Genomic DNA, 24,756 nt, shown 5'->3' on the forward strand with positions numbered 1-24,756 from the left:
TGGAGTAAAATATAGTATGAGCTTCATTTTACAGATAAAGAACCTGAATTAGAAATGAATCCCTGAGTTCATTACTTACTCAGGTTTACATATTAACTACAGAGTATATATTGGGTCCCATTTCTCTTCCTCCGGGGAAAAAAAGTACACTCAGGCAATCTTGTGCTCATCTGAGATATGGTACACTTTATTCATCAAAAGATCAAATATTTCCTGCTTTTCTTCTTCCATTTAGCGTCAGAGTAGTGGATTTCCTACTTGTGATATGCCAGGCACTGAGGTATTTTGATGCTAGATACAGAAATTAAACAAGATAGTTTCTGGCCCCAAAGTTTGTGTTTTGGTCGCTCCTCCGCACTGTAAATAGTTAGGATGGAGGATTCTTTGTGGTGAGTCTGTGCTGTGTGTTACAAAATATCTAATGGCATATCTGGCCTCTAGCCACTAGATGCCAGTAGTGCTCCCCCAGTTGAGTCAAACAAATATATCTCTGCACAAAGGACCGGAGCCTCCCTGATTGGGAATCTCTGATTTAGTAGGAGAGTCTTTACTGAGCCAAAGGTTTAATTTGGGTAACCAAGTGTCATGAGTGAGTACCAAACGCATCTTAGTCTTCACGCTGAACATCTGGGTGTGCTAGGATGTGAACCTTGGCTGAGTTTTGGACAAAAACTCCTTTAGGTGAAAATAGAGATAAAGATTCTCCCATGTAGAGGTGGCAGTATGAACAAAGTCCTGAAAGGCCAAAAACTTTGGGGGTGGAGCATAACTGGGGTCCCTGGCTACTAGGAGCTGAGGCAGGAATTTAAGGCAGGGTTCTACCTGCCAGGACTCTACCTGCCAGGACACATCAGCCTTGATTTTACCTTCTGTCCCCATCCTTCTATATACAGTATTTCTAGTTCATTAAAAATTACTTGTGCTTAACAAAGCAGATATTCAGGCTTTCTGAGGAAATCTGATGTCAACCCCAAGAAGAGCTTTTCTTGCAAGAGCTGGAGCACCCTCTGAGAACAAGTCCTGAATTATGCACTGAAATCCATAGAGAGGGACAGAGATGGGTTTTGAATTTCAGGCTTGAACTTTGCTCTGCATTTGATCATCTTTTGGAGTCTTGAATTTCAGGCAATGTAATTAACAAGTAAGCTGATCATCCACTTTGCTGGAGGAAGAATTTCATAAGCCTCTTAGGTGCAGGGGCTGGGAGGAATTGGGAGCTGAGGCTTCTGACTTCCGTGCTTGATGCATCTGGATCCTTAGCAGTCTAAAGTGTCACCTGTAACCAAGGCGGGATTAAGTGAACATGGCCAGAGCAATTCAGAAGTATTTAAATGCCAAAGAAATGAATCCCAAATCCCAGCAGAGGTAGAAAAACAAGAGAATTTTCTCATTATCTTTCTAATGTTCAACAACCAGGCTGAAATTTCGAGTCAGGACAGAGAGGCTGCCATTAATTCTGTCCTGCTTAGCTTATCTAGAATTAAGCTTCTCATATGCTGGTCTCCTACTGGGGGAGCAGAATGACAGTGTTGAATGTTTTGAGACCATCACTATAAAGTACTATCAAATACTGCAGTATATAAATCCTCAAACCTCATTTCAGTTCATATAAAAAAAGCACAAAAATCCTGTGGCTAAGGAAACTGTATCTCTCCTTTTCACACATGTCAACAGCTTTCTACTGCTTCTGTGGGAAGGAGATTATTTACCAATATAGTGATGACAGCAAGCATGTATTGACTGCATCTCAGATAGTAGGTACAGTACTTTATAATAATTACCTCATTTAGTCTTTTATCAAATATATGCAACTTAGGCTTAAGGTCATCAAGCTTGGAACCAGAGAGCACATGTACTGTAGGTCACATGCTCTTCTAACATGTCTTTACCTAAGCTAAGTCCGTGAACTGAGTCACTATGCTGAGCATTCCAATGTGACAAACAGGATGCACTGGGGCCAAATATAAACATTTTAAAGAGTGTGGCAGAAAAAAACATAGCCTATCTTTGGAAGATAGAGAGGTATCTGATCTCCAAGAGGGAGCACTGAGCTATAGTTGTAAAAACCAGATAGCAATGAGGTTAACTGAGCAGGCGGGAAAGGGCACTGTACACAGGAGGAGGTGTGCATGGCTGGTCAGGGTGGGCACAGGATTTGGTACAGATGGAAAGAGGGAACCACTTGGGACCAGGTAGGCAGGGGCAAGGAGGGAAAAGGGCCTGAGAAGTGATTGTCCCCAGGCACCTTTAGCTTACGCCTCTCAGACAGAATCGCCTCTGTGTGCATTGAGTTGACCCCTGTCACGCTGATAACTTGGAGTTTGTGGTTCCTGATATTTTCTCTGTCACACCCGTCATTCACTAATGCTGGTTGGGAAAGAGCCCCAATATTTTTCTCTTATTTCAGTTCAAAAAAATGGGTCTCAGTGGGCACTGGAATCTCTCTAAATTTACCCTGGGCTAGTTATGAATGAAATTCTCCAATCAAACTGCTGTAAACAGTACTGCATGAAAGAGAACAGGCTCTTCAGAAAAATACAGAATCATCCCATGCAGAATTGATATCCACCTGCTCTTTGTGCCCTCAAGTCCTGAGTGCCTGCTGTGTGCTAAGGTGGGGATAGAGAGTAAGCCATGGCACACAATCTATTGATCTGTAAAAACAAATGCAGTGTGACACTCTCTGAAAAGTACTGTAATTTACCCAGGTCACAGTGCAGAAGTTGAGAAATAGAGGGAAGAAATTAGTATTTATAGAGCTCTTACAAGGTGACTATGTGTCTGACTGTGCGTAAACTCTTTAGCAAACTCAACCTTGTAACAACTAGATGAAGCAGGTAGTACATATCCCTATATTACAAATGAGGCCACAGAGTCACAGATTTCCCCAAGGTCAGCCAGATGGAAAGGGAAGACATGGCTTCCAGTGCAGGGCAACTGACTTTTGGCGCAAGGCAATTTATACTGGAGTTATTATTAACTACTTTTTTGTGTACCGAGGCCTTGTTAGCAGTATGGCAAAGACCATGGACTCTTCAAAGTAATAATGTTGCAAATAAGTAAAATGTAATGTGCAGTTATAAAAACTGATTATATTGGAAAAGTGTTATCAATATAATTAAAAATTTGAGGCTGGAGATTTAGCTCAGTGGCATAAGTACTTGCCTGGCAAGCTCAAGGTCATGAGTTCGATCCCTGCTACCACAAAAAAAAAAAAAATTGAGATGTTGTCAAATATGTGTTTCTTACTAATGAACTTAATGGCAAGACCTACTGGCAAGTTGAAAACTCACATAAACTTAGAGCAGTAATGAGCCTAAACAATACCCTGAAATGACAGAAAATAGAAGCCATACCCTGAGATGACAGAATACAAAACTGCCCATAGTGGGCAGTCATACATATTGTTTTGGTTACTGTTCTCATTTCTGAAACAAAATACTTGACACCCAAAGTTAGAGAAAGGTAGGTTTCTTTTGCTCACAGTTTGCAGAGGTTTAAGTTCCTAGTCAGGTGGCTCCAAGGCAGGGTGGCCTGGCAGAGGGACATAGCAGAGGAGAAACTGCTCGTGGTAAGCAGAAGACAGCGGGTAGTGACCCTCTTTCTGTCCCTTGGGTCTTACCCTGCCTCCCCACCCTTAGGGCAGGGAGCACTCACACTCAGAGTGGGCACCCTCAACCTAGCATCACACCGTGAATCAGTCCCAGCATCATGTCCTTGATCTCAGCAGCACACATCCTACATCCGGCATCTCTGAAGAGCCCCACCTATTACTACATGAAGCTTTGGGGGTACATCTGTATACCAGCCATTACAAACATTAAGAAACGGATAGGATTTGCTGCCCACATGTGTTATTAAAAGAGATACTAGATTTTAACTAGAAGTTAGTAATTTAAAGATGTAATTTTTCTACCAAAACTCATGGACCTAGATTCCACTCATTGGGATCTGTTTAAGGACTGTCAGTTAAAAGTGACTGTCGTGTAGCATTTATGTCATTCAGTGCTGTTTGAGGACATTTGATAAGGACTTACTCTGAGTCTGGTGGACACCATGAAACGGTGAAAAGGAGAGACAGGAAATTGGGAAGTGAAGGGACATGAAAAAGGAGCAAATTCTTGTAGTATGCTATTGTAAGTAAGGTGTTTTCCAGTAACCCCTTCATACCCACAGGGGCTGTATTCCTAGAGCCCCAGGGATGCCTGAGACAGCAGGCAGCACAGAGCCCTGTGCATGATTTATTTTTTTTTCATGTGTGTAAATACCTAAAACAAATTTAAATTTATAAGTTTGGCCCAGTAAGAGACTAGTGACAGTAATTAATAATTAGCAATTACTGCTATATTGTAATAAGTTACCTGAAAACGTGCTTGCTTTCTCTCATGAATTATCTCAGTTCCTCACTGCACTGTGTAATATTCTGAGACAGTGGTTAGCAGCAGGTAGTTAAAACTGTTCATAGAGCGAGATTGCTGTGTATGCTACATCACATGTAAGCTCCACTTAAGCATGTGAGCAACTAGAAGTTGAGAAACTGGCCTAAAATTGATTTGCTAGTTAGTTGCTGAGCTAGGGCTTAAACCACCCTCTGTCCAGACTTAGCACTGTGGGTGTGCAATTCCCACCCGTGGAGGACAATGTCTGAGTCTTTATGGAGGGATGGGAAGTTACAAGAGCCTGCACTGAAGGAGGAAAATTGTTCACTTTTGCTTATTTTGTAGCCAAAAGCTGGGTCTCTTGGATCGGGTTCGCCTTTCTAATCCTCGTGGTAGCAATACTAAAGGAAAGCTATTTACCCCTCTGAATGTAGATGCCATAGAAGAAAGTCCTTCTAAAGAACCAAAGCCTGTTGGCTTAAACAATAAAGAGCGTTTCCGCACCGCCTTCCGCATGAAAGCCTACGCTTTCTGGCAGAGCTCTGAAGGTAACGTCCGGATCCTTCTTCTCTCCCTGTCTCCTCTGCTTAGTCCACTCCTGAGCTCTCCAGCTTCCTCGCCTCTTCCTCTGCCCACTGAACAACTCTGGAGTCCACAGCACAGCTTCTTCCATCCCTTCCTGGGCCAATTTTTCGTTTTTCATTATTTATGTCCCCTGGCCTGGAGGTACCAGTGCCAGGTACCAGGTGCCATGGCTTATAGGCTCCTGAGCTGTGGGCTGTGTTCCTGGGCTAAGACACCTCCATTCTTTCCACAAACCTTTCCAACAAGCCTTGGGACACATCAGCACTGCTCTAAATGTGCTGGCAGGTCAAATGAAGGGCAAAGAGGGGCTAAAAGCAAACCATCTGGAGATGGGCACATTTGAGACCACTCCTGCTCATGACCCTCACCATGTTACTCAGTCCTCTCAAGGTCTCTTGGGAGTAGAAGGCTCAGAAATTGACCCTCCCAGGTCCCCAAGATAGAGACTGACAGAACAAGAGTCCCAGCTTAGCACTGTCCAATACTAGGGTTCCCACATGTGCCTGTTGCTGTTCAGAGAACTTCTTGGGGTGCGTACCCTCCCCTCACTTCCTTTCTATCCCTGCACAACAGCTGCTCACACCTCTGGCTTTGACGTCTTATAGATGTTAAGAAACGGTGTGTAATGTCACAACTGGAGGCTGCAATGTGGCTCTAAAAGTAGAAATAGGGACTCTGGGACTTAGGATGGGACTCAGCAATAGATCCCTGAGCCTTTCATTGGGCCATGGCCTGCTACTGATACACCTGCCACCCTCCTAGATGCTGCAACTGGTGATCCCATGGCAGAAGACAGAGGTTATGGGAATGACTTCCTCATTGAAGACATGATCCCCACCCTGAAAGCTGCCATCCGAGCTGTCAGGTAAGGGCTGTGTTCTCCACCTGTGAGCCTCCCAGCATCTGTCTTAACTGCCCCAGAACAAAGCTTAAACAACACTCTTGGGCTCTGTGGGGTGCAAGCAGCTCTCCTAGGCATCTTGAGTCAGGTCCCAAGGGTACTAAATATTCAATGAGAGATGCTCCTTCAAAATAGCATTTCCCACTTCAGCGAGGCATGCTGGGAGACTGTTTCTTATCTGGTTACAGAAATGTTCCCACAGCCTCCCAGCCTACATTAAACTGTCACACCCTTTTATGACTTTGACCAACATCTACTTTAAAGGATATGAGAGCAGAGGTTGTGTTGACATAGAGTTTTCTTACTTTAAACCATGTTACTCAAAATAGCTTGTCCTCTGCCTATATTCATCAATGTAGTTCTTTTGTGTTAGCATTTTGGCAAGATAATAAATCATCAACTTTTGTGTGTGTATGTATTGGAGGAAATCATAAGCCACCATGGTTATTTCTGATTTGCTTCAGAATTCTTAAAGAAAACTTTAAAAAGTAGGTTACTACTTAAACTTGATCAAGAAATGGGCATGCACTTACTTTGTAAGATTGACCAGAAATTCTAGAAACTAAGATGATTCTCCAAATCCCACCCATGTTATCTTCAACAAGATGCCCAATCTGATAGATCAGGGAAGCACAGCACTGTTATCGGACATGGACCTTAGCAAAGCCTTTGCGCTATTTGCTCATGGCAACATCATAAGTCATGTGATGGAACAGCTAGGTGAAAACACACCTCTTTGGATCCATACCTGGCTGCAGGGTCTCATCCAGGGAGAATCAGGTAGAGAATCTGCGTTGGCAGTGCTACAGAGAAGCTCCATGCTCTGGTCCATCTTCTTCTTCTTAGCCTCTTTCGCTGATGCCTCAATGCAGAGATTGGCTCACTTTTTCTGTAAAATGCCAGATAAATAACACACTTTAGGCTTTGTGTCTGTGAATCTGTTACAAGTACTTAGCTCACTGTGGTAATGCAAGAGCAGCTACAGATGGTTCATAAATGAATGGGTCTGGCTGAGTTCCAATGGATCTTTACTCTCATAAGTAGGCAAAGGAAAGATTTGGCCTGTGAGCCATAGTCTAGGCTTCCTACCTTAGGTGAAAGTAGACAAAGCAGGCTTATAAAATGGCACAAAGTCAGGAGGCACAGCAAGTAAATATGATGTCACAATCAGTATGCTAAAATGTGTTTAGGAACTGGAGTCATGTAGGTCAAAGAAAGTGGACTTTAACTGCACTGTTTAAAGACCCATGCCAGTGTGAGGCAGAAGGGTCTGGGGTGGGCCCAGGCCTCCTGCCATGAATTTTAGTTTTAGCATCTGATACTCAGCAGGAGTTGCCCTTAACACGGAATTCTTAAGGAGCACTCACCTTCAGGGTGACCTTGCTTTAGTTACTGGAAGATGGAGATGAGTGTTTGATTTCATCTGTTGGTTCTGAGTTCCTCCTCCTTCAAAGAAACCCAGAAAACTCAGAGAATAGAAACTTTCATAGAAGTTTAAAGCTATGAGGAGGAGGTACATCAACTGTCCTCAAATAAAAGCAGCATGGCAGTGACCAAGAGCACAGTCCTTACACATACAGGAGAGAGGATCTGAGGCCCAGCTCTGATGTCATGAGCTACCTGGGCCTGGGGAGATGTGAAAGTCCTCTGAGCCAGAGCTGCACCCTTTGTAAACTGATATAGTAGCAGATAGTATCCAAAATGCTGTGCTCAGTGTCTGGCCTGGAATGAAGGCTCAATAGATACCAGCTTCCATTAGCACTTGCAACAGAGATATACTGTGATTTTTGTCATTATCCAGAAAGGGCAAGCAGTCCTGGAGAGGTGCTAGGCAGGTGAACTATGAATGACTCAGGTGAGTAAACTCCCGCTCAGAGCCAGAAGTTTTTCCTCATCAAATTGTTCTCTCTTGTTTTCTCCACCAGCTCCTGAGTTTGCTGGCCTTGAACTGCATTTTCTTCACTCTCTGCTCACAATGTGTGAATATCTCTTCTTTGCCTTACAGAATTCTACAATTCCGTCTCTACAAAAAAAAGTTCAAGGAAACTCTGAGGCCTTATGATGTGAAGGATGTGATTGAGCAGTACTCTGCAGGACACCTTGACATGCTTTCCAGGATAAAGTACCTCCAGACGAGGTAAGGCATCTGAAGGGACTGTGCTCTCAGGCCACTTGAGAATCAAAGCCAAGAGAACCTCAGAGTGTAAGGTTAGGTTTAGGGTTAAGGTATTCAGAAATAATCCAAAGCACAGAGGAGAAGCTTTATGCATAGAAATGTTCCTCAAGCACTTTGGATGTCATGGCCAACAAGCCCCGGATCACACTGGATGTGAAACACTCTGACATTGCCAGGGCTCGGGGCAGCATCCTGGTCATGCCTGATCATTGCCTCTCTGCAGTGAGGCTTGGATATACCCAGCGAGACTCCGATCACTACACTGAGGCCAGCTGGCTAGTTCTCTTTTGCCCATGTTACAAAGCACTCAAATGCTATGTATAATAGTGAAAATACGAAATCATATTGAAGTTCAATTATTAATTGTAACTTGGAGTCTTCCATATACATATATTGTCTCTTAGAACCTTCCTTATGGGATATTTCATATATAACAGTTGTATACCCCTGATGAAGAAATAAACTAAGAAGGCCAAATACTAGCCTCAAATTACCCAGCTAGTAAGGTCAAGAACATAAAATAAATATAAATTAAATATAATTATAAATATAAATATATGGCCTGTAATGTGTCATTATATATGTATGTGTGTGTGTGTTTGTGTGTGTGTGTGTGTGTGTGTGTGTGTGTGTGTGTGTGTGCATTGCTTGTAATATCATCATAAGATCTACTGAATATGCTTTACCTAGACCTTGGGATATTTCTATTATATTATATAATACACATAGCTATATATATGCTATGCTTAAAAATTGTATCCACATGTTTACTCAGAAATATACATGACATGACCACAATGTCCTATATAGCAGATGTAGACCTGGAGAAAACCCGACACAATTGAACTTAACTGGAGTCCTTCCTAGGTTTCAGCCAAAGTCAGGTCTCACTGGAGGAGGGTCCTGCTGGGTTAACGGGAGCACCCTGCTGGAGGAATAGGAAGTTAATGATGCTGCCAGGTAGAGATACACTGATAACGACCTATCTGTGCTCTTACCTGGAAGACAGCCTCACCCCTCACAGTTGCAGGCACAGAATTGTTGCTCACTGCCTGTTGAACAAATGGATGTGTGAATGAGTTGTCAGTGCAGAATACTGTTATTTCTGCAAATACGGCTCACTGAGAGACAGAGGAAGTGGCATGCCAGGCCCCAAGAATATCAGCCAATTTAATGACCATGGAGTAGACTGTTACCCCGCCATTTTTTGGTATTTAACAGGAAAACGTTTTTCTAAGAGTTGTGATCAGAAGATGACTAGCCAGATGACTAAATGCAAATCCCAGCTTCACTAAGTATTACAGTGTGCCAGACTGGGAAGGACAATTTAGCAAGACACATCCGGTGTCAATAAACACATCTGATCTGGGTTTGCAGAGGGCAGACAGTGACCCATGAATGTTTCAGCCCTGCAGCACGGTATGGCACATTTCTCTCTGTTGACCCCAGCACATATAGGTAGCTGAAGTCTTGCACAGAAATGGACGCAGAATATGAGAGTGAGGTTTGGAAAATCCTTCTCATGGTTAGAGATGCCTGTGAAGCAGCAGGGACCAGCACAGCTGAAAATGGAACAGAGAAGCAGGCAATGAAAATTGCCATTACAGGATTTGGGGAGGGATAAAAGAAACGGAAGATGAGATAAGCTTGTGGCACACATCTGACATTTCCTGATGTAAGAAAGAGCCCTGTGTAGTTCTCTGCCGTCTCAGCAGTTTACCTGCTCCTGTCTCCCCGGGTTGAGAAAATACACTCAGTACTACAGGACAAAAAGGATGATCCTGTACTAACTTGTAACTTTTCTTCCTCTCCTCTCCTCTCCTCTCCTCTACTCTCCTCTCCTCTCCTCTCCTCTCCTCTCCTCTCCTCTCCTCTCCTCTCCTCTCCTCTCTTCTCTTCTCTTCTCTTCTCTTCTCTTGCTCTTCTCTTCCTCTTTTTCACATCTTTCATAATTAAAATTAAGAACTAAGAAAGAACAGAAAGGTTTGTTTTCCTGCTGGGCAAATTTTTATGCAATTTAATACTTCTTGTGTTTGTTTCTTACAGAATCGATATGATTTTCACCCCTGGACCTCCATCTACTCCAAAACATAAGAAGTCTCAGAAAGGGACCGCGTTCACCTATCCATCCCAGCAGTCTCCCAGGTAAGGCTTGTGAGCAGGGATTGACCAACCTCATGGAGCACAAAGCCTTGGATTGTCCCCGCCCCCAAACGGCATGGGTGTTTGAAGCTTGCCTCACATCATGGCCTTTGAAAGATTTCTGTACAAAAGACTTTCTACCTTTTTCCTCGACCAGGTGGTCTTTGAAAATAAAAATAGTTATACCGTTTTTCTCATGGTAAAGCAAGAGGAAGCTCATGATTCTTGTTAAGATAGGAAGAATCCATGTTAGCTGGCATTCCTGGTCAGCTGGTTTGCTGATGGATACCCCTTCCAGGACATAGCTGGGGAAAGAAACACATGGCAGGTGCCTGACGTTGTTAGAATCCAGGCAGCACTCTTACCTCCCCCAAAATGTGGCAACATTTTGAACAAGGAGGTATCCTTTGGAAAGTCTACCACTTGCTTTCATATCTCTTCATTCCCAAATATCTTTGAGAAAAACAAGAAAAGAATGTCAGGCTTATGGAGCATTATACACCTCCCTCTTATAAAAGAAGCAAGATTATCTGCATGTGATAGAAGGTCTCTCTGCCCTTCAGCCTCAGCCTTAAGAATGGAATAGGGAGTGAGGGGACCATGGAGACCTAGAAATCACAGCCCCAGGTACAGGCTGTAACTGTTACTCAGCCCGGGTGTTGCCCGGGGCACCCTCTGTTTCCAGATAGTCTGATTATTTAAGGACGCCCTCGGTATCCTGATATTTTAGACTCTTCTCCATTTTTGAGATGGCATTTTGAACTCTTTCAAAACCAGCCCAGGATGAAGAAAACACTGGTGGGCTACAAGTAGCACGTTTTTGGAATTTATCATCATTTAACACTGTGCAGCCAGAGACAGGAGACACAGTGGGAATAGTTAGTTATGAGATAGAAAAAACCATTTGCCAAGCAAGAACTCATTTGTGAATAGTTTAGAGTAATAACAAGGGCCCTTGAAACTTGCCAAATTCAGAGGATATAAAAATGGCCCAACTCATTGGAAGTCAGGCAGATGTTAACTATGCCTAGCCCAAGAGAAGACATAGCTCTCATCTGGCCACCACGCCCACCAGCATCATTTTCTGCATCATTTCCAGACTCAATAGTTTTTTTTTTCTAGTCTTAACAAAATGAGACAGGTGAAATACATAAGCCCATTAAATTTGAGAGCTCAAACTCTTTGCCCATCCTCACCCATGCTCAGTGGTGTGGTTCTCTTTCAGTCAGGAACTAAAAGCCAAAAGGGTTATACACTCTTGGCACTGTTGGGTGCTTTGACAACTTTAGTACAAATCAAAGTATCCTTATGTAGCCCACAGCAGTACTTGTCTTTAATCTCACCTACTGGGGTTGCTGGGGCAGAAGAATCATAAACCCAAGCTTGGGCAACTTAGTGGGACCCTATTTTTAAAATAACCTCTTCAATAATAGTTTGCTTCTTGGCTTCAAAGTAGCCTACAGTGGAGCTGAGTATGAAATTTATAGTACCAAAACCCAGAAAAAGTGGGCTTCCCTGACCCCCAGTGACCAGCATTGAGGGGGTCATTGCCAGCATGTATTAGTATGAGAATGAGCTTGGCAGATCTGTGGGCCATGATCTACCCAACCAAAATGATCCTGGAGAGCAGAAACAGATACAATGACCTCATAAAACTGTTGACTTTTTCTTAGGAATGAACCATTCGTAGCCAGATCATCCACAGCAGAAATGGAAGACCAAAGCATGATGGGAAAGTTTGTAAAAGTGGAAAGACAGGTAGGTCCTTTCTTTCCTCTGCTAGAGAACAAATGCACAGAATTTATTTCCAAGTGCCATTTGTCCACAGGTAGAGACAATGCTTGAGTAATAATGCTCACCATTCATAAAAGCATATGGGAACTAAATTCCTGACAGTCTTTCCTGCCTAAGTGATCCCACGCAAGCTAATTGTTCTGAGACTCATTTTTCCTTATCTGCATTATGGGGATTTTAATACTTCATAAAATTTTGAATTTAAGTGAGTTAATATAGATGAATTACCTAGAATATTAACTGACACAGTGAAGAGTCAACAGATGGTCACCACTATGATCACATTCCCCCTGGTGTCCTTTAAAAAATATTAGTTCACTGCCCCAATTTCACATGTCCTTAGTTCTCCTTTCCTCTGCATCTCTGTCAGCTGGTGGCCTCTGGGAAGTGGCCTGGGGAGGACAGGTAACAAGCGAAGTTCATTTGGGGTGGAAAGAGAAATCCACTCCCACGGCAGCCCTCATGGCTTCCTGCTTATATTCACTGTAAAGCAGTTTACACTCTAGCATCTCCTGCCTGATTTGCACTAGATGGATGTCTCTGCCAATGTCCTCTAGGATTCATATCAACCCTTTTATTTTATTCATAAACCAAAATTGGATCCATGAAGGAGAGATGAGAGAACACTGAAATAATTATTCTATTTGGGCATATCAAGAAAACTATCTCTCACTTAAAATTTTTAATTTCAACTCTCACTTCTTCCAGTTACTAACTCTGTGATGCTTGGCAAGTTACTTCACCTCTCTGTGCCACTGTTTGTTGACATGTGAAGCAAAGATGATGACACTGTCCGGCTCACAGGTTGTGAAAATTATAAGTCAACATATTGCACAGCAGAATCCAGTACCTCCTAGCTGCTTTCTGGATATCAGATACTATTATGGCTTAGATACCTTCTGCCACATCACCTGGTCCAGAGCTTTCCAAACTCATTTGCCAAGTTACATGAGTCCCCTGCCTGATTGGTGAACTAGGCATTTTCAGAGAAAGAATCTCTCTCTCTCTCTCTCTCTCTCTCTCTCTCTCTCTCTCTCTCTCTCTCTCTCTCTCTCTCTCACACACACACACACACACACACACACACGCACACACATTTTCAAGCACAATGCACACTTGTATACTTACATACACAAAAATCCAGAGGAACTTCCAGTTAAGGCAGTGAAGATCCAGGAAACTTCTGCCATTGCTCAAGGGTATGAGAAGGGCCTCCAGTTACCAGAAGCCCCATTCCAGCTCACCATAGCCCTGTATCTCCAAGGCTAATGTCACCATGTAGGAAAAACCCACTAATACCACATACTTCTGCGAAAATATTGGCAAATCAAGAACCCCCATTCCCTGGGGTAGTGTCAGCAAGGCCACCTCCTGAACTAGTGGACAAGAAGACCAGTAACAAGCACCACCAAAGCATCTCTGTGCCAGGCTTTGCCTCCCCGAAAGCTCTTGCTTAGGTTGCTTAGGTTGACTGACAGTAGTACACAAGGAGCAACCAAAATATACAGTGAGTATTTAAATTTTAAAAATCTCATACAGTATGGGACACATTGCCTTTAAACCCTTTGATATGCCCACATTCATACTGACACACTGACGTCATCAGTTTGGCCCTTTCTGAAGCAGTTCTCAAGGCCCTCTGTGGTGTGCTATATAAAGTGTGATCAAAAGCAGAGTGCTGATGTTGTGTGCCCTCCGATGGAAAGGCAAGTGGGTAAAAACATCACAGTGCACCCTCACCTTGTTTACCAGCTCTGGCATTGTGCCACCATCTGGCCCTAACCCAAAGCCAAAGTGACCACGGAAGAGAAACGTTTTGAATCAATTCAGTTCAACTGCAAATAATGGCACAACTAAAAATACTCACAGAAGATGACTGCTGGAACTGCTTCAGATAATGGCAAAAAGATGGGATAAGTGTGCTCAGCATGAGAGGAGAAGTTTGAGGGAAATTAATTGGATTGTTTCTTTTACTATAACAAAACTGGCTTTTTAAAAAAAATTGCACTATTCACTGTATTTTTGGTCAACCCTTGTATATTCTGGGCTTGCTAGTAGGAGGCAAAAAAAATAAGTTATTAGGGGCTGGGGATTTAGCTCAGCGGCATAAGCACCTGCCTTGCAAGCAGGCAGTCGTGAGTTCGATCCCCGGTACTGATAAAAATGAAAAAGACAAAAAAAAAATTATTAGTAGCTGGTATTATTATTATTAAAAACTGTAAGGCTTCTCCTCTGTTCTGAATTATAAATAACTACAGATTTCCTCTCAACCAGTACCGACACCCCACACTCCATGAGAGACCAGTGATTCCCAGGCCCTTGTCTCTTCCAGGTGCATGACATGGGGAAGAAGTTGGACTTCCTGGTGGACATGCACATGCAGCATATGGAACGGCTGCAGGTTCAGGTTGCGGAGTTCTACCCCGCCAAGGAGACCTGCTTGCCAGCTGCAGGGGAGAAGAAGGAGGACAGCAGGTATTCGGACTTGAAAACCGTCATCTGCAACTACTCTGAGGCAGGGTCCCCTGACCCTCCCTACAGCTTTGACCAGGTGCCCATCGACAAGGTTGGCCCCTATGGGTTCTTTGCACACGACCCTGTGAACTTGCCCAGAGGGGGACCCAGTTCTGCCAAGATGCAGACCCTTCCTTCTTCTGCAAGCTCGTATGCAGAAAGACCCACCGTCCTGCCTATCTTGACTCTTCTGGACTCCCGAGTGAGCTTCCACTCCCAGGCTGAACTGCATGGCCCATATTCGGACCACATCTCACCACGGCAGAGACGCAGCCTCACGCGGGACAGTGACACACCTCTGTCCCTGATGTCGGTCAACCACGAGGAGCTGGAGCGGTCTCCGAGTGGCTTCAGCATCTCCCAGGATAGAGATGATTATGCATTTGGCCCCAGTGGTGGGTCGAGCTGGATGAGGGAGAAGCGCTACCTTGCAGAGGGTGAGACAGACACAGACACAGACCCCTTCACACCCAGTGGGTCCATGCCTCTGTCGTCCACAGGGGACGGGATTTCTGATTCCATATGGACCCCTTCCAACAAGCCCACTTAAAGGGGTCACTGGCTGACTCCTTGTGATGTACACAGACTTTGTATAGCTCCCTGACTCACACCCAACGCATACAGCGAGGACACCAGTAGCTGCATCGGATGCATGCGTGTGCACAGTGGCCCCGGCCAGCAGGGGTTCTCACGCCTTCTTCCTCCCCAAGTCACCACAACGAAGCCACTTCCTTTCAGCATGGTTTGCATGACTTGACACAATATAAGTGGTACCACTAGTCTCCTCTAGAATACACATTAATCTACTGTTCTTGCTTTCAGTCATGATGGGACCAGTACAGGGAGAGATTACTGATGAGCTGTGCTATGTTTCTTTGGTTGACTGGTTGGGGTTTTGGTTTGGTAAGCAGGGAATGTAGTTTAAGTTACTTCTAGGATTACTGCCCCTTGTGTAAAATACTCCAGGAATTAACTATTTTCTAAAGCAAAGAAATAATTTTCTCAACAAGAACACATTGCATCCCAATGAGGCTGCCTACCGAGCACACCTGAGGGAAGGAACAAGATAGCCATTAAGACTCCAAAATCAAGAATTTAAAAATTATTTTCTTAAGGAAGAGCCAACAAAATCATTTAGAAATTCTTGAAGGGACTCCACATACTCTGCCATTGTTCAGTATTGTGTCTCTATTCCCCCATCTGTAAAAGGCATTGATAATTCCTATTGTAGCATTTCACATGTGTTATGAACTAGTGGAGAGAAACACACACACACATCCCACAGACACAAACACAGAAATCAAGGTAGTTCCCAATTTATGTGACCAAAGATAGTGAAATTTACTAAAGGCAGGGTGGTTCTCTGAGCCGGAGCCAAGTCTGGTGTCTCCAACTCATGTTGCTACCCATGTTATTAAAATGAAAAATATCCATGCAAAGCAAAATTTAGAATCAGGAGGGCATAAGCAGAAAGTATCTTTTCCAAGTTCTCATTCTTAAAAGTGATAAATCTCAGGCTCAGGTTTAGTGACATACCTAGGGCCACTCCACAGTGCCATGAGAGCCAGGACTCAACACTCCTGCCTGCTGACTCCTCCGCCTGGCTTCCTTTCAGGACATCATTCTGCCATTTGCATCCTGGGACCCAGCAGTGAAGCCAAGATTCTGGCACTCTGTGTTGTGTGGGAAGAAATCCCCATAGTTCTTCCTGCATGAGAGGACATCTGCTGTTATTGCAAAGCCTGCATCCTTGCTACATTGCATTTGGGATACAGAAAAAAAAAAAAAAAACAGTAATACAAGCAAGGTATAGTTATCAATATGCAAATAGGCCAAATTTCCCAAACTGTCCAATCTTACTTTTGCCAGTGGAAACACTGACACTGCACATAATTGTAAGATTTTTCTGAAGCTTAAGCAGGCGTGTGAAGTCACTGTTCTGTCCAAGTGTCAGGCACAAGCCTCACTGTAGTCTCTTAGGAGATGTTGTCATTCTCTGAAAACTGATGGGAACGGCTTTTCTGCAGTTCCTAAATGATGACACCATACTGCTACTCTCACACTCCTTCTATGATCTCAAGCCCTAGTTAATGATGGTTGCCATGGTCACCCTCAAGATGATCAAAACAACCTAATCAAATATCTGCATACCACTGCAATCAAGGTTCTGCCTAATGGTTTTGTGAAGAGCTGTAATCACCATGGCAAACATCTAGTTGATGGTTTCATCAGTGACCTGTCCTGAGTTGGAGAGAGATTTCTCACAAGTTGGTTCTTTTTAATTCACACACCAGTGGGTCTTGTAAAAAAAGCTAAGAATATAGTACTCATGAAGGCTTGGGCCCTGACTTTGGAAACTTAAACCAAACCCTTACGTCTCTGAACGAGGGCTGCCACTGTAAATGACAGAAAGGAGTTTTATGTGGAGGATCTCATGAGTGGATGGGTATTGAGCCTGAAGTCCAAAACAGGAAGCATGCAAGAGTCATTACACACATTGGACAAGAAGGCCCTCCCCCATGGTTTTCCACATGACCTTTCAGGAACTGGAAAGTCATTTTTCGTCATTCACCACTTTCCTCAGTATGGCCTCACTACTGCCATTGGGGCTATATCCTAAGAAACCCTGTGTCTTTCTTAGGGGCCTGGGTCTAGGCTCTGGTCTTCCTGGGCTCTTTAACCAAAAATCACTGTGCTATCTATCTTACATGTCCCCATGTTGTTGTTTATGTATTTAAATTACTAAAACAAAAACAAAAAAGTAAACAAATCAAAATCTGCACATACATACCAGTTATTCTAACATATTAATATTTTTGTAGAATCCAATATCATCTGTGTTTTACAAATAGATTCCTATTTCAGAACTTCAGTAAAATTCTTGCTTAAGAGTGAGATCTTATTCCCATGCTGAAATGTTTGCTGTAGACCCAAAATTAGATATACTACCTTAGCTTCTATTAATAACCTGCTGAGAATGGAGCTTGTAATATTTCTCAAACTATAGGGAAGACATCAAGATTTTCTGCTGATTACAAGGTTAGAACAGCAGGAATCAGATCTGTGTTGATTCTCATTGTCTAGTAAGTTCAGACAAAATTCTTAGCTCATGAATGGATGATACGAAACTTAGGAGCTTTTTTCCCATCTAAGAAAACAAAAAGAAAAACGTGTTCTTTTGGAATAATTCTGCCTTAATGTTTATTCTTTTCCTCAAAAACTACATTCTGGAAAAACAAACCAAACACACTCAAGTTGCCTGCTTACCAACCTGACTGGTACCAAAGAAGCACAAATTCAGATTCTGAGAGTCAACATGAGCAATGGAGAGAAACTGTGTATGCTTCTACAAAACTTCTCTTTTCAGACAAAGAAGCCACGTGATGGATGAATCCAACAGAACAGACCCCAACAGTGTGCCCCAGGTTTACCGTGTATACTGGGGGTTCCACAGCTTCCCAAGATATCGTTGCAGTGGTGGCCAAAACCCACTGTAATACTGATAAATTAATTATATTATAAAAATAGGAATGGTTTTTTCAGGTAAAACTGTGATTCCACTATGCTGGTATATATCTGTTTTTTGTGTGCTTTGACATAAAAAATGACATATGACATAAAAAGTTTAAGAGGTGGGGAAAGGGTGTCACTCAGTGTAGAGTAGTTGCCTAGTGTGTATGAGGTTCTGGGTTCTGTCCTCAGCACCAGAGAAATTAATAAATCAGTAATCTGGGGCTCAGGATACAGCTCAGTGGAAGAGTATTTATGAGACCCTGGGTTTAATTCCCTAGGTCCACCCCCAAATTAAAAAGTCATATTTTAACAAGATAAAAATGAATGAGATAAATCAACTTATTAATGTTAGGAAAATGGTGACCTTGTGGACTGAGAAAAACTATTTGAGATCAAGTATGAGTTCTTAACCATCAAATGCCAGCACACAAGCAAGCACGAAAAGTTTAAGAAAGAAATTTTGGAGGGCTGGCTGTAGTGGCACACATCCATAATCCTACCACTCAGGACCTGAGGCAAGAAGCTCAGCACAAGCTCAAGGCCAGCATGGGCTACAATGAGTTCAAGGCCAGACTGAACTACATAGCAAGACCCTGTCTCAAAAATACAATAAATAAAATAAATAAATAAATAAATAAAGGAACATTAAAGGAAAAGAAAAACAATATATACCAAACTAAGAAAATTCTATGTTGTTTCTTAGAACTAAGAACTCACAGTCATTAGACATGACACTTGTATTATGAAGTCCTAGTTTCCATAAAAACATAGAAAACTAGAAAACTCCAAAGTCTATAGGTTGAAACTAACTAATTAATCAATATTTAGGCATCCTCTGCCTATCTGATTCTGCACGGCATTTCCCAACACTGTAATACAGTAATTACTTGTAGAAAAAATATAACAAGATTTACTCAAAATTTTCTAAAACCATATTCATAATTCCATGGTTCTCTAATGACACTATAATAAAGAAAATTCATTTGTTTATTCATTTGCTAAGATTTCTTAAACTCCAGTATTTGCCCGAAACCACGCAACAGGAATTCGGTGATTAGAAAGTCACAGATTCTGCCATCAGAAACTATAAATCTAGTGTTAGAGGTCCCACAGATGTCAAAGGTCCCCTCAACCTATGTCAGTGAGGATGAGAAACACTATTTCATCCTATGAGTAGCTCCTCCAACAGGAATTATTCTCAGCTTGGAAGCATCTGAGGATTTAACTCTGAAGACAGTGAGAACAAAAACATTTGCATCAAAATGATGGTGATCCCATTACCCCAGAGAAGGCTGAAGGGGTTAAATGATGACTTTGAGTTTGGTTTCTTGTGTTGAACTTTATAGTTTCCATGCCAGAAGGCAGTATTTGAAAAAGGTCCTTAGATAAATCAGCCTTCTCCTCTCTAAATTCCTGCCAAGATGGAGGCCAGACAAAAAGAGTTCTACTTCCTCATACTAATCAAGAGAAGCTGTGGTAAAGGTCATGTCACAAAATCTGTTTGAAAAGAAAAAGGCCACTCTGCCCGTGAGAACCTAGATCAACTTCTTTGGAGTCAAGAGAAGAAATTTGTTTAGGTTCTAAGAAGTCAACTGCGCTTCCAAAAGTGCTGACAAACATACCCTGAACCCCCCCAAACCTTTGCCATCTGGAAAATGCCACAGAGCTGCTCGTCAGTTGACATTAATGTCCAAGGTACCTAAGACCACAAAGATTTTCTTTGTTTTCTGAGCCCTGGGACATCATCAGGATTTTGCTTTCACTTATGCTGGGAAGCTTGCTCATTTCAGGATGAACTTTTTAAAACTAAACCCTTAGCATTGACTGTGCTTGGGTTACTGACATTACACTTTTTAAATCAGAACTGCCTCTCCAGCAAAGTAGTAGTTAGTAACTCAGATGATCATGTTAGAGGCAAGGTTATATGTACATCTTTTGTGGGTTTTGTAAATTAGTGTGGTAATATCAAAGAGACAGAAAAGCTCTGATGATATGGACAAAAATTTTCACTTGGGGACTTTAAAACGCATTTGACTCTTCTGGCCTGTTTTGAATTTCCAGTGAGACCATCTATATATAAAGCCCCTGGTATAGCTACTGCACCATAATCAGGACTATTTTTCATGTTCTTGTTCTATGATATGTGTCAATTCCACTGCCCTATGCTGATGTTATTTATTAACTCTAGATTTACACCAGAAAATATTTTTCAGGAAAAAAAAAAGAATAATTGAGATATGATTCCAACTATTATATGACAAAATCAAGCATTTCCACCACTAAAAATGATTTTTTCCAACAATCTACAGAAGAAGACTACCCCAGTGAAGAAAGCAGGAAGGTTGGATCCCAGTGGTGGAGCTGTGGAAGTCCCATTTGACATAACCATTGTTCTCTCAAAGGATGGTTCCTGGGAGGTAAAGCCAAACAGTAGTGATGAAACAGGAAAGAATTCATGTCTTCACAAGTCAAGCTTTGCTGATAGTCTCTCTAGGGCAATATACTTCTGTCCATTAACAGCCTCAAACATTCCTGTTGAAAAATCGTGACTAGTATTCTGGCAGTATTACATATGGAAGGAGACATGATTTCATAGATTCTGAGAATGCTCCCAGCAAAAGGACACCTTGCTTGTCCTGAAGAGTCACTTCTTTTAAATGAGGGAGCAGAGGCTCAGAGTGCGGGGAATCACAGCCGTCTCACAGTGATGAAATAAGCCACTGAGTAGCAGAGTAAACCTAGAGCCCAGATTGCTTGGTCCAAATGCACAACATAGATGTTACTGTGAAGCTCAGAAAATGAAAAGCAAAACCTCTCCAGGCCACTCAAAAAACTGCTAAGCCAGACCTATTTTGAAGAGTCTTTCCATCTCTAAGATTTGATTGATGCTGCTATGTCATGGAAATGATACTGGTCCTTCTCCTAAACAGTTGCTGCTTTCAAAAGCCCTAACAGAAACCTGCAGATTCTGGGTGCCTTTGAAAAAAGAAATTCCTTGACCATGGACACTTTTACTCTCCACTTCTCCTGTCACTCCTACTTTGGCCCTTCCTTGTCCAGCCAAGCTTGGACTGGTTCACTGATGTGGCCCATCACTTAGAACCATTCAGCTCCTGACTCCCCCCTCAGGCTATATTCTGATCTCTACATCAGTTCAACAAGATTATTTAAGAAAATTGGATATTATTTTGGGGCAATTCATATTACTGAACTTATAGATCCTACCAAAAATGTCCCTTATCACAGGGATCTCTGAGCACAGCCCAGCCCTGCTCACTTTGTTCCAGAGAATCCCCAAATTATCCAAGTACTCTAGAGCTTTCTTCAAAAGCTACAAAGAGGAAAACAAGATTCAACTTCAAACATCTCATGTTTTTGTAACTAGGGAAGCAAAAGACCTCTTTGACTCAAATGAAGCTTCCCATAGGTGATTTCCACTTGTATTTTAGAGTTCTCCACAATTTGCCAGAACTCCAAAGAATTCCTTCTTAAACTAGTGTTACGGTCAGTTTCAACTGAAAGCCCCTAAGAGAGTCAAAAAGAAAGGTGGTCAAATTCTGAGATGGCAATAGTCTACCCAGTAATTTTAGAAACTCTCATTCTACATATGTCTTTTTCCTTCAAATAGCACTGTTCTGGGATTAAAACAAATTTCAAGGGTAAATAATGAGGTCTATACAAGAGCAGCCTGAAAATGGTTTACAATTAATCATTCAAGAGCCAAGCGAGTGCTTAAGAATATATTTGTGATTCCTCTTACATTTGTCAAATGGGCTGGAGTTTGAAACCTAAAAAGTAATGAAACTGACAGCCTGTTTCATCTCAATGTTCCATTCTGTTCCTCATCTACAAGATGGGGGTCAGGGAAGGGGAGAGAAACTTATCCTAAGCTTTCTTTGTGAGTGGCATATGACATTATACTGTTCACTCTTGACTGTTCTATCTTCATTGCAAACCCATGAAGGAGATATCAGTGTCTGTATCTCAGAATTGAAAGTGAAAAGGTTGCACACTGCAGGAGGAAGAGCTAGTTTTTTAACCAAAATCTATGTACCTAGAAGCTTATTCTGTGCTTTAAGCCACACAGGTCAGTAGACACATTCCAAAATCATGCCCTGTGTTTCCCAGTGTGTGGCCTTCCCCCGTCCCATTAGCTTTACACAGTTCTGAATTTCTGGAGATAAGAAGGATGTCCAGGTCTGCTGGCTATTGTACTGGGCTACTGAGAGAGTGGCTTCACAATTTCTCTGTCAATGGCAGAAAATGATGCCACATAAATTATTCACTTGGTTCATATTGGAATCTATTAGCTCTTGAAGTTTAGTGGTTGCAGATAATCCCACAGATGCCCTTTATTCTCTGTCCCCAAGGATCCTCTGTCATAACTTTTAACCAAACTAGATCAGATGTCTCCAAGTCTCTGGTGGCTGTGGTCTTTTGTCTCTACACTGAGCGTTCGTTTCAGGGCTTTGAAATTCTGCAGAAACAGCTTAGTCTTCATTAGTGTTCTCTGGGAGGTCAAAGGCTCAGAATAATTGTGTCTTTCTTTCTCAATATTAAAAGATCAATGGAAACTAACCAGATCCGGTAATGGAGCACTTCCTCGCTCCTCTGAATACATTTCCAAGGGACAGAGATGAGCTCTGCTCTCCCATGTCCCTCTGAGGGTTGAGTACAAGTGGTGGACAAGTCCAAGATATGGAGCCACCCTTCTGTCCAGAAGCAGACATTTTGCTGCTGGAGAGGTAAAGTAGGCCTGTCCATATCCTGGAAAATCACCTTAGCCAGACAGATGACATTCATCCATTTGTCAATCCTTCCCTGTTTTAAAGAGAAAAATGATCTCCATCTTGCTTCAGATGGGATAGTACTGTCTTTCCCCATTTTTCTTATGTAGCAACGATGGAAAATGCAAATCACTGAAGAACAAATGGATGTTTTCAGTGACGTGAGCCTGTCGTACTTGATTTTGGGTTGTATTTTCTTTAACCCCTTTTTACGGCATAGAATTCTGGTGCCTTGCTCCCTGAATTTGTCTCCATGCTAAGAGTAGGCTTTCTTCACATTCTGGCTTACACAGGAACACAACTATTCCACAAGTGGCCTTTAGTGCTCTTTATAATATGATTTCCTGTAATTTTTAAACTGTATGTGTAATTTATATTCTGGCTCTGTCCAATATTTGAACAACTTTAATAGGTTGATTTCCATATATATTATGCAAATAATTCTTACCTGATTTTTTATGTTCTATCTTAAATAAAATACTGCACCACTTATTAATAAATAGATGTTTCAATGATTATGTGGAGGAATTTCATTTGCTTTAAAACAGCTTTATGAAATTATATTCTTTAGTATAAGTAATACTGGCTGCTGCAACAGAAAAACTTACAAATGTCACTGACCTTACACAATGAATGTATATTCCTTGCTCAAATCACAGTACAGTGCAGATTACCTAACTGTCAAAAAGTGATGCTTGGATTTGTCATGGTCTGCGTCATGCTGGGTCCTCCACTTTAGGCATAGAGCCAGACCAGGAAGAAGAATACAAAAAAGTCACCCCAGTTCTAACATCCTTGAATTCGAAGTGACTCATTATTTCTATTCATATTCTCATTGGCCAAACTCAGTCACATGATGTAGAAAACTTGTGAGGGATGCTGGGAAATGTAGTCTCAATGAATGCTTTAGATATATTGAACATGCACTTCTTTTCTCGTCACAGGGATATATGGTTGATCCTGCTGATTTCTTAATAATATAAAATGGTGACAAGATCTAATAAAGTGTAAGTGCCCAAGGAATAAAATCAGTAAAATTGTAAGTTCCTCCTCTGAGTCACTAGAGTTACAGGTATACATGTGGCATCAATTTAATTTCTGGAGCTATCTTTCTACTGGTAGTAAAAACTTTCAAGTGCATCAACCAAGAACATATCTGGAGTATTTCATTATTATGATTTGGGTTCTTTATAAGCTAGTTTTATCTCCTCATCATATGAATGCTGGTTGTAATCTTTGTTTGTCCCCCCACCCTTCTAAAACTCAATTCAGTTCAGCTAAAAACATTGTGTTTACCCATAAAATCTTAATTAGAAATGTACTAAACACCATTGGTACGGTGTATCACAATGCAACAGTGAAAATACACTGACTCAGGTCATTTCAATTCTGCGGGAAGTGTGCATATTGATATAATCAGGTACCATGAAAACACAAAGAGAGGCATTGGTTCATGTTAGAGGTATCAGCGGAGGCCTCTTACAGAAAGTGAGGAATGAACTGAGTATTTAGTGCTCCAAAGAAAGGAGTGTGGAAGAGAGGCCTGACAGGAACTGGGACGAGGAGGGGGAAAGTCCCAGAGGCATGAGACAAGATTGGCTTTATTTAAAAGAAAATTGCCTTCCTACATGCTTCTTGTCGTGGTATTCACAGTTTGTAGCAGAAAGTTCAGTGGTGTTTTATCCCTGGAGAAATAGGGACTGTAAAAACGCTAGCAAGCTTCAAATTAAGAAAGGGAGAAGGAGCCTCATCCAGACATACAAGGCCCTGGAGGTGCACTGTGTCTTTTCGAATTTTCTGTCCTTAAATCAAGATTATATATCAGTGGAGAATCTCTTATGGAGGTCATGGCCTGAAATTGTACCGTCCCTTCTGACCTCTGCCTCCCTTTCCTGTCATTTTTACAGTGCACTTTCAGAATTTTACCTTAAGAGGAGCAAAGCAGTCCCTTCCTAGTTAGAGACT

At 42.1% G+C, this 24,756-nt stretch overlaps 1 protein-coding gene and 1 long non-coding RNA gene across 2 annotated transcripts in view; one reads left to right on the forward strand and one right to left on the reverse strand.

The window, feature by feature from the left end:
• The window catches only part of Kcnq3 (potassium voltage-gated channel subfamily Q member 3), a 313,472-nt gene extending 289,638 nt beyond the window's left edge, over window positions 1–23,834 (forward strand). Inside the window, exons 10-15 of the mRNA XM_063231065.1 lie at window positions 4,725–4,927; window positions 5,727–5,829; window positions 7,871–8,002; window positions 10,088–10,186; window positions 11,857–11,941; window positions 14,310–23,834. Coding sequence (XP_063087135.1) covers window positions 4,725–4,927; window positions 5,727–5,829; window positions 7,871–8,002; window positions 10,088–10,186; window positions 11,857–11,941; window positions 14,310–15,041 — 1,354 coding nt within the window. The 3' untranslated portion in view covers window positions 15,042–23,834. The remainder of the gene's footprint in view (window positions 1–4,724; window positions 4,928–5,726; window positions 5,830–7,870; window positions 8,003–10,087; window positions 10,187–11,856; window positions 11,942–14,309) is intronic.
• On the reverse strand, window positions 604–7,880 carry LOC134471657 (uncharacterized). Its single transcript, XR_010041198.1, has 3 exons — window positions 7,233–7,880; window positions 6,614–6,754; window positions 604–1,276 (listed from the first exon to the last, which is right to left on the reverse strand). It is a non-coding gene; the product is annotated as an uncharacterized LOC134471657 (long non-coding RNA).
• Window positions 23,835–24,756: the final 922 nt, after the last annotated feature.

Source organism: Cavia porcellus, unplaced genomic scaffold, assembly GCF_034190915.1.
Source record: "Cavia porcellus strain 051 isolate PalLab524CR breed Dunkin Hartley unplaced genomic scaffold, mCavPor4.1 scaffold_19, whole genome shotgun sequence".
Lineage (NCBI taxonomy): Eukaryota > Metazoa > Chordata > Mammalia > Rodentia > Caviidae > Cavia > Cavia porcellus.